The 10,047-nt window shown below is 49.4% G+C and overlaps 1 protein-coding gene across 1 annotated transcript; it reads right to left on the reverse strand.

The window, feature by feature from the left end:
* Positions 1-1,233: 1,233 nt before the first annotated feature.
* LOC119098864 (gamma-glutamylcyclotransferase) lies at positions 1,234-3,055 on the reverse strand. Its single transcript, XM_037221909.1, has 2 exons — positions 2,910-3,055; positions 1,234-2,514 (listed from the first exon to the last, which is right to left on the reverse strand). The coding sequence occupies exons 1-2, from the start codon at positions 3,053-3,055 to the stop codon at positions 2,250-2,252; spliced, it is 411 nt and encodes a 136-aa protein (XP_037077804.1). The 3' UTR covers positions 1,234-2,249.
* Between the last annotated feature and the right edge of the window lie 6,992 nt (positions 3,056-10,047).

Raw genomic sequence — 10,047 nt, forward strand, 5'->3', positions numbered from 1 at the left:
TCGCCGGCGCTCTCCAGCTGTCCACCCAGCGCCCGCTCCGCCGCCGTCGTCAGCTCCTGCGTGCGCTCGGCGCTGGTTTGCAGGTTGGTCAGCGGTAGCGTCAGGCTGCTGACACTCTCCTGACAGGCGGCGCGCGTGCGCTCGTGCTCGTCGGCCCGTCCGGCGGCCATCTGCGTCACGGCCTCCGCCAGGCGGGCCACGTCGGCGCGTAGCGAGCTCAGGTCAGAGTTCACCACGCCCTCCAGCGTCTGCAGGCGCACCTCCAGCGACTCGACGCCGACCTTGGCCGTGTTCAGCTGCTTCACGTGGCCCTCAAGCGTGGTCAGCATGTCGCTCACGGTGAAAAGCTTGTCCGTGAGCACGTCGGATACCGCCCGGCGCGCGCTGGAGCGGACGAACGCCGCCGCCGGTGCGGCCAGGCAGGCGGCCGCGAGCAGCAGCAGCAGCGGGGCTGACATCCTGGAGGCCGGCGGCGACAGGCCCAGCGCGGCGCGGACGACTCGTGCGACTGCGGTGACGGCGCCGGCGCCAGCGCGGCCCCCGGCCAACCGACTGTTTACCGGGCTGCCCCGGGGGTCAGAGCGTGCAGAGTCGCGTCCACGCGCGAGAAGATCCAGACGCCATGGGGAAGGGAAGGCTGAACGAAAACACGGGCGGGGAAGTCCCGCGGAGAGGCGGGAGGTGGGATGTTTGTATAGTCTGCGGCTGGTCACCCACCGGCGCGTCGACGGACCGGGTTTAGTCAGCTCTGGTCCTCAGCCAAATATGCCCCGCCCGCGCAACTGATGAGCGTTCGCTCGGAAATAGCGTATTTTCCACGGACCAGCGTAAGGTGACCAGATGTTATTTCTGACCTCATGTCGTGGTGTCAGCTACTGAGTCAGCCAACGCTTAGGTAATGTCTGGGCTGACCCCAACCGCGAGTCATAGCTGCTAATGTCAAAGCTCAGAATTCCTGCGTCCTGATGTTGTAATCGCGACAAGTTATTCTCAGTAGTCCCGCATCTGCTCAATAAACGGCAACGGACTGCAACAAAACTGAACACATCTGGCAGGAACGGCGTCACTCACCGGACGTTTAGTTCCGTCGAGGTGGGTGTGGTGTGCATTCCGCTGTCCGTTTAAGAATTTGTAGTGCAATCATTTGGTATGAAATCAAGCAGGACAAAGTGCCGCTCGTTCATTCATCACAAGGACATGATGCTTACCATCACTCATTGTCTGAAACGCAGGTTTCCCGTTTGCGACGGTCAATGCATTTGACGCAACGCCCTCCAATCGATCAAAGCAAGCTTGAGCAACAACGAAAACTAACAATAAGCAAATGGACCCAGATCTATCCAAACGCGAACATATATCACACAGCTTTACCGGCGCATCAAAGGTTAAAAGCTTCATGAGGGCACTGGTGTGCTTAAAAGACTGGCATGGAGAGCACGCGTGGCACGTCACCATCACCATCACATCACTGCCAGTCTCCCACTGCAGGTAGATACCAGTCCAGGGCCGATAACCGGGAGAACAGGTGTACTCCAAGAGAGCGCCATAGTCACCACACCGGCAAACAAAGGGCTACACACACATGGTAACAAAAAACAGTTGCCCGACTTCGCGCGATGCTGTGGTCGTCGTCATGACTGTAGAACTCCCACACAACTCGGTAAACAGTCACCTGATACTCCTCTCAGTGGTAAAAGTGGATCAGTGGGTCGTGAATGGTGGACAATGGATCGGTAGAAGTTGCCCTATATGGCTGGGTCCATGATTACATAGCCAGAGCGACTACATTAAGTAAATGTTGCAATCAACTATTCACATCATCTCATATTCAATCCCAAATATCCCAATTCCTTAGGGTGCTGGAACAACTGCACAAGCGCAGCAGCGTAGACACTGTGCAAGTTATAAGCATCGTGGCCAGAAAGGGGCACAGTCAGATTTTCGCCTTCCTCCCGCATGGCCCAGGTTCCCTGACCTTGACTTCAGACCTCCCTGAGCAGTTGTAACTGCGACGCTGCCGAGCGGGGGCTGAGGGGAGCTCAAGCCGCGTCCCACCACAAGCGTCCCCAGCGCCGCGCCACCGCTGGGCGTGTCCACCCCACCGCACCCCTGCAAAGTCCGGTGTTGTCGAGGCCCAGGCCAACGCCCACGTCACCCCGCGTCACGTCTGACCTAGGTCCAGACCCACGTCTACGTCGATCCACGTCACGTCTGGCCGAGGTCCAGACCCACGTCTACGTCGATCCACGTCACGTCTGACCGAGGTCCAGGCCCACGTCCACGTCGCCGCTGTAGCCGTTGTCCGGCAGGGCGGCCAGGAAGCGCAGGTAGGCGTCAGGCAGCGCGTTCTCAGTGGCTCCGAGTAGGATGACCCGCTTGTAGACGGCCGACGGGCGCCCGTCGCCCCCGGGCGGAGCTGCCAGCTGGTAGCTACGGCAGGCGAGGCGCCGACCGTCGGGCGTCTCGGCCATCACCGAGAGCGGCCGGTAGATGCCTTGATGCACGCCCTCCTGACTGCGGCCAGGGGGGGGGGGGAAGTCAGATGGTAGGCCGGCCAGGAGCAGACAGCGCTGGTGGGAAAGGATGGCTGGCATTCAGTCAGTGCATGGAACAGCAGATCAGAAAGGTGTGAAATGTGCCAGGATTTCATGAATGTGGCTAGATGCAAATTTGACATAGAGCTGAAGGCAGTGAACTTATGTCTGGTCCAACATTGCATTTTGAAATCCTTCACTGGCATGCAATGTTTAAAAATAGTGTTACATAATTGCACAAAGATGTCAAAGAATTACAGAAAACCATGGCACTCTATGCACCATGACTCAAAGAATGTGGTGTGAATAAGTCAAGTAAATGTCAAATAGATGGCAACAATGCTGACATCTATATCAATCAGCTTAACCACTTACTTGTCAAGTGTTTCTCTATGCTGCTCATCAAGCTCCCATATCACTCCCCACACATGTTGTTCAGCATCTTCTACAATAGTTGCCACAGCCCCTTGCCAGCGTTTGCTAAAGTGGCTAAAATCCAGCCGAAAGCCCTGTAGGCACATGGTAATATAAGTCTTAACCACCTAAATATACACAAGTATGGTTATACTATTTGGTCATAAGCTGCACAGTTAACCTGAAAATGACAAGTGAAGAGATAGCATTGTTTTGTAAATGAGAAATCAGTGCTGCTATCCCAAGTCATATTTGATGCCACAGACCCATTTGAATGATAATGGGTGACAGGTTAGTATTGTTTTTGTATGATATGATTCAAAATTGGACATACTGCTGAATACATTCAGACTTGCTTAGCTAAGAACTATTCCACAGCTTGCAATATCCTTCTACAATTAACCATTGAATGATCATTACTGTATACATCCATGCAAAGGCTAAGGTATTCTTGTGAGCCAACAATGCTCTAAATACCCACACATGGTACAATTACTCTTAGCAAATATAAAAAGCTGCCTGTCCAATGAATTTCCTACCTATCCTTACCTCAACTTTTCCAACGGAAATGCTTGATTGCAGATGGATTATTCAGATGGATCCTCTTTTTTAGAAGGTTGCTTCCAAATGCAAAATATAAAAACTTCCCCATACTTTCTCCATACACAAATATTGACTGCTTGAACAAATCTGGAAACACATTGCATGTCTCAACAAAAATCATGGCATGCAGGAAAACATAATAACATAGGTACACTAGATAGCAAGCATGCACTATGATAGTGATATTCATAAAGTATGCATAATGGAGAATAACTTGGAATAATGCAAATGAAATCAGACAATTTACTCAAAAAATCATACTTTCAAGATACATAATTAGCTGCAACAAGTTCTGAGAGGAGATAAGATTTAAGAAAACTAAGCTGATAATGCTTGTGCAATTAAACATGCCAGAAAAATAATTTGCCCATAGTGAGGGTTCCTGTGTCATCAAAATGCACTATGCCCAAATATTTGATTTCCTTTTCATTTGCAGGAATAGGCCTCTTTGTCCTAAAATTGTTCCTGTGGCACACATCCCCACAAGTCTTGAAAAACTGTTAGATAGATATACAATGGCAATTTGGAGTCAATTCCTGATGAGAATCAAAGCTTTTATATTGACGATCACATCATCACGGCATTGCCAAATGAGTGCAACTGCTTGGGTGGCATGAGACACACAATACGACGTCAGGGATGGGGATGTTACATCCCACAATATCCTGTCGAGCCAGGCATATCACCATCGAACACATCAACATTATAACCACTACAACTCTATCACAACACTCACATGAACCAACGGTTATACTTTAAATTGGCCCTTAAGGCGTAAAACCGTACTTAATCAATATGGGTAAATGTAAATTGAAATTGGAAATTCCCATGGGAAATTAACACAAAAGGAGCAGCAGAAAAGATACAAATGCCTCAAGAGCTTCATTTCCGTACCAGGGCCACAGAAAAACGTTAGAACTTGGTAGACCACATATTTTTTGGATCGCAGTCGCTAGAGACTTTTCGTAAAAAGATATCTCAAAATAGACCTGGGAGTTCTAGCTCACCGGGATTCACGAGCTGCCAAAAAGCTACCAATTCAGGTGGTAAATTGCTACGCAATGCAAATATGTGTTATGTTCATGAAAAGAGCACCTAAGTCTAAAGTTTTACTTCTCCGAAAAACAAATTGTCTGAAATGATTCGTTTTGGAAAAATGATGAGATGGAGTGTAATGTACTAAAGTAATGCTAAACATGAATGCACTTTTCGATGTAGGGGTAGGAAGGCAAGAAGTTCTCTTGTTTTCTTGCAGCCAATCCCCGCATGGCAAACATTCGAAATGCAAGAAGTACGTAGGCTTACGTTCAGCTTCTCCACCACCACCAATGCTTTCCGCTAGGCGCCCTACCATTTGCTCAGTGGATCCGTATTCTGAAGTCCCCTCTCAATTAGCCCCAAGGCGGTGAGGGGTAGCCACATAGCTCGTGTCATATCAATATCGCATTAAACGTGTTGTTTAGAGATCGACATCTAGCGCTGGGACAGGTCGGAAGGAGAAGAACGGCACACTCCTCGTCAATATGATATTCGAAAAATATGATTTCGTTCTGCAGAAGCGCTGGGAAGTGATAAACGACTCGTCAAACCTTGCTGGTGCGCGCGCGTGCTCGAAGTCATCCAAGATTTGGCCTTATGTGCCGCAATGAAATAGTCTCTAGCATCCCGCACCACGTACGATGAATTTAGCGCCTCTCCATTTCGTCTTCCACTGCCCACATTCACGTTCTGTTTCTCTCACATATCTTTTTTCAGTGATGCCAACCTGGCCTCCATACATTCCGCAACGATTATGACAAAAACATCAGGAAACAAAACCGTAGTAGGCGTTCGCCACTGAGGGAGAGACCACCGTGTGGCTGTGTCACTGCACATCGTCCTGTGGTCCAAGGGCACGATCTGCAGTGCCACTGCCTCAGCCATACGTGTGGTGCAGCCGCTCGATGGCCATCTGCTGTACTTGAACCATGCTCCGCAGTCTTGGCCCTTTTGGCCGACCGACCAGCGCTTGCGTGGGCCCGGCCACGAAGGTTGACCGAGCGGCGGTGCGAGGTTGCCGGACCACAACACTATCATGTTGACGTTCCAGGAAATGGAACCGCAGCATTGTCATGTTGACGTTGCGTAAGTGGGGCCGCAACATTGCCATGCAACTTGTCTAAAACCAGCACAACATACTGATTCACAAAAACACAGCAGCAAGTAATTCCGAAGACCTGGAACATTGCGATTATTGTTCTTTTCCTACGTCAGCAACGTCGTGGACAAGGGCATAATGCCAGAAAGAAACTATTGGCAGACGAGTTATACGAATTACGCCAGAAGGGCACGCAGCAGCTTGCGCATACCTAACAATGCACGTAAAGATCCTGTCACTGGGCTCAGATCCTTCACGAAGGGAGTGGAAGCCCAAGGATCCAAAGATCGTTCATGGGAAACGACAATATGAAAATGAAAGCATCAGCATGATAGTCAATGGTAGCCTCAGTGAGACTGTTGCGGGGAGAGGTGAGTACGTGGAGGGGACCGAGAGTGAGAAAGGCCAAGTACGAGCAGCGAATATCAAGCGTAAAGGAGCGACTGAGACAGCGCGGGAGGTCCGTATTCTTAGGATTGCCCGGTGCCGATGCTGGACCGCTGGCCAGAACTGACGCCGGCCTCGCTCGTCTGAAGTGCAAACATCAGCTGAATCCCACACCGACGTGGCAGAATTCAGTTTTGCTCCGTGAAAGTCTTTCTTTCTGACGTACGCGGACTGGAAATGATGGTGGCGCAAAGAGTCGCACACGACCAGACCGAAAGCCAACGTTGTACCATTTTCTTCGCATGTTTTCAGTGATACCATCAGCAAGGTGTGGTGGTACTACATGGATGCTTGAACATCGCTTAGCCCTGGACGCCCGCACATGGGCCGAGTAGCATTTGAAATTTCTGACCGACCAGGTAGTTAGATCGGTTTTAATGCATTGAGAGCGGATGCTTTCTCCGACATCCGAACAAGAATTGCACAATTCACCACATTCACGCAATTACGAGGCATCGCCACACATGCGCTTGCTTCTGGAATCGAATCATGTGTATGTGTGACGGCGAGAGAGATGACAACACCGTTTAACTTGATAACGCGCTACGTCACTTGGCCTGGACAGTGCGTCGACATTTGACCAGTTACAGTCGGGGGTGCGGTGCGATATTTTTAACGTGTTGATATGTCGACACTTTTCATGCTTTCACACTGCTCAGATTGGACATTACTGCCTGCTGAGTGCTGGTCCTCCTCTCGTGCAACATTGGTTAATGAGAATTAAACCGTCAGACGGTAAAGCCAGCATGGAGGCATCTCGGGCTGTCACATCGGCTGGGCAGGTCAGATGTCAGGGTTTGGGATCATAGGGCAACATGCTCTCCAGCAACAAAATGTGTGTGCAGAAGCCTCCAGAGAACCAGGGTTCTGGTAGAGTAAATCTTAATTTTAAATTTAGAATTACATTTTGCGCGTCAACCCGTATTAGTTTTGGAATGAAGCCTCAACAAAATCAGGAAAACCCGCAAAGCAGCAGCACGCCACCAAATACCCGCGGACTGAGTACATTGCGAGCACGCGGTTGTAGCACGAGGCGATATCATCACCGTTGACAGTTGACACACTACTTATCCAGACTCAACATGATAGATTCAGCTGGTACTCGTTATGTTGGCTTTCTGCGGTGTTTCCGCGTGTTTATGCGCATGTCATGTTTCCCCCAGCAGACACATGATAAGGTGCTTAAGGTATCTTTACGGGAAACTTATAATGTGAATGTCAAGCGAAGGATACTTCTAAATGAATCGTGGTGTGTTAGATACGTGCGCAAGTCACTACACTACCATTTACAAAGGCAATTCACCTGTTTAGCTGTGATTTGGTTCGCATGCATGCACCACACAATGGCTTCACCCACCACAACCTTGAGTTTGCCATCAAGACAAAGACATTGGCACCACAGTACCTTCCAAGACATTGACACCACAGTACGTTCGTTCCATGCCATTGGCACCACGCCGAGGGCTCAACAAAACTAGGGATATCTGCAAAGCAGCGGCATGCCACCGAATGCCTGTAGAAGTCTCTAGTCAAGAACCCCGAGGCGTCTTGGGTACAAATATACGTCGGTAGACCGTCCGGTGATTCTCACTTTATTTTAGACTAACGTCACTGGAGCCAAGACTCCATTGCGCGGCGGGCCGCTAGCCGTAGTGCTGAGGGGCAGTCGGAGCCATCGAAACATTCACACATACCATTGGGAAGCAGTAAGCGGAAGGCGCGCAGGACCAATGAGACGATGACGTAAAAGTTGATCGCGAATATGATGATGTACTGCGCCCGGGTGGCCGGTTGGATACTCTTCGCCTGGGTGGGGAGGTCAATTTGATCCCCCATGAGATCCCAGGAGCTGGGAGAGCTAGAGAAACCAAATTCGCAGAGTTTATTGGTCTGTACAAGAACTCAGCTTAGGTCAAATTTTGAGGTTCCTAGGCTATGAGATTCGGGTCAGATAAGGTTAAACAAAGTCAAACTCCAGGTTGGTCTTCAAAGTGCCCCCAGAACCAAAGGCATGTTCTAAGCAATAGGTTACACGCTCATTTGAGGTCATAAGCCCTGTTTGACTTTTTGAAGGTCATGATGACCAAAATCATACGAGATTGCTTTGAGTTTTGCATTTGAATAAACGACAGACATTACGCTAGGCAGATTTTGTTTTGCAGATTTTTGCGGTTTTGTTTTCACTAAATTCGAAATGGGCACCAGAAACCACCCTGTACAGCAAGCCCAGGAGTAACAAAATAGGCTGCTTTTGCCCTTGGTCCGACCCTATTATATGACCCTAGGTCAGAGGGACTGGTTAATCCAATTGTTGTGTTGCCTAAGCAAGTGTCTCAGAGTTGTGGGACTTCGTTTAACACTCCGTTGTTGTATCAGATTAAGCGATTCCATAGAACTTGACCTCGTTAAAGCCGTGACCCGACTTTGACTTGCCGTAGGCCAGCGACCGTATAAGGTGCATCACATCGAATGATACGCTATTCAGTTGTTTATGGCGATGCAAAATTGGGCGCGGCTGCGCCTTCCGGAAGGCCTTGGGAGGGAGGAGTTAATTTTATCCCCACCTGAGGGCGTTTTAACACGGACAGTGGAGGGTCTATGAAAATTACACACAGTGAAGGGAGGCGCCGATCTGCCACCTCCCCCCCCCCCCCCTACCATCTCAAGAACCGCAAGAGGTGGAGTAACGAAGCTCCAAGGGGAGTAAAGCTCCAGTGCTACAGGGAACTACGTTATGTGACGAAATTATGACACTAGGCCATTATCTGCAGGGTCGAGTGAGGCGAATTATGCAAAATTTTAATAGTTGGCGTGGCTTGGCTTGTAAATCACTGTGGTTTTGTGCAAATGTACTGAAAGGAGCCTGGGCTATGCTGTTAACATGCTATACGAAACAATAAAATTGCAGCATGCCCTATTTCTATGCCTAAAAATAGACCACCTTAATTTCCAGGCAACAAAACCGATTTAACAGCCTCGGTGGCTCATAAATTTTCTTTCGTCATACCTCATGCGTTGCCATCTCCAGTATGACCACTTGTCTACACAATAAGCTAGCTGGGATATCCGACAATTCCTGGGTAAACAAAGAGGATAACTTGCAAAGGAGTGTTTTAAGCTAGTTGCATTTAGCTTATCTTCCAAACGACAATCGGCCTGTCATTGCAACGATGATCGCCATTGCGCAGGTTCAGGGTTCAGGTTTCCTAGGAGCATCATGAGCTCGCCTTGCCTGAAAGCAAGTTGTGTGATAGCAGACCTGATGCGTCCAGCCTGCTGAGAATGGGTGGTCCAGAGCCTCATCTGAGACTGAGGGCAACGTCCGTCCGCTGACTTACAGGCCCTCGGCTCTCCACGCTGGTTCTAGAGAAGTTTTGAGCCAATCTTAACACAAAAGCCCCCTGACCATGCCTGGGGCCTTTACAGCTCATGCGCTGGACATCTGCCACGGTCTGAGAGATCGCTGCGTAGCTCGCACTCACAGATCGTCGCGTGAATGACACGCATAGATCGCTGCGTAAATCGCACGCATAAAGTGCTGCGTTCACTCAGTATTTTCTTCTGACGGTACTTGTCTAAAATCAGTCCTCCCAAAATCATGGGGGATAAGTGACAGAGCTCGGCAGGATTTCAAATCAGGGGGAGATAATAGATGGAGCTTGGCAGGATTTCAAGTCAGTTCTTGGTACTCAGCACACAAAGGTCCCACATAAAGTCAGATAATTTACGGAAGGCTGTGACTTTATACAAACCCACAAGATTTCAATCGCATGGTATGCAGGAAGTTCCAAACATGACTGCGATCGAAGAACAGCCAGGGTAATTGGTCTATGCCGATCTATGCTGCTTGCCACGATATCTGACCTGGTCTGGAGGTTTAAAAAAGACAAATAACATGTATTTCATGACAGC

This window comes from Pollicipes pollicipes, unplaced genomic scaffold (genome assembly GCF_011947565.3).
Source record: "Pollicipes pollicipes isolate AB1234 unplaced genomic scaffold, Ppol_2.1 Scaffold_4740;HRSCAF=5597_pilon_pilon_pilon, whole genome shotgun sequence".
Lineage (NCBI taxonomy): Eukaryota > Metazoa > Arthropoda > Thecostraca > Pollicipedomorpha > Pollicipedidae > Pollicipes > Pollicipes pollicipes.

What these genes read in the sequence shown, in the direction of transcription:
- LOC119098864 (XM_037221909.1), bottom strand. Translation starts at nt 3,055, where the DNA reads ATGTGCCTACAGGGCTTTCGGCTGGATTTTAGCCACTTTAGCAAACGC. An exon ending in CATAGAGAAACACTTGACAA is followed by an intron (nt 2,515 to 2,909) that starts GTAAGTGGTTAA and finishes CCCTGGCCGCAG; the next exon opens with TCAGGAGGGCGTGCATCAAG.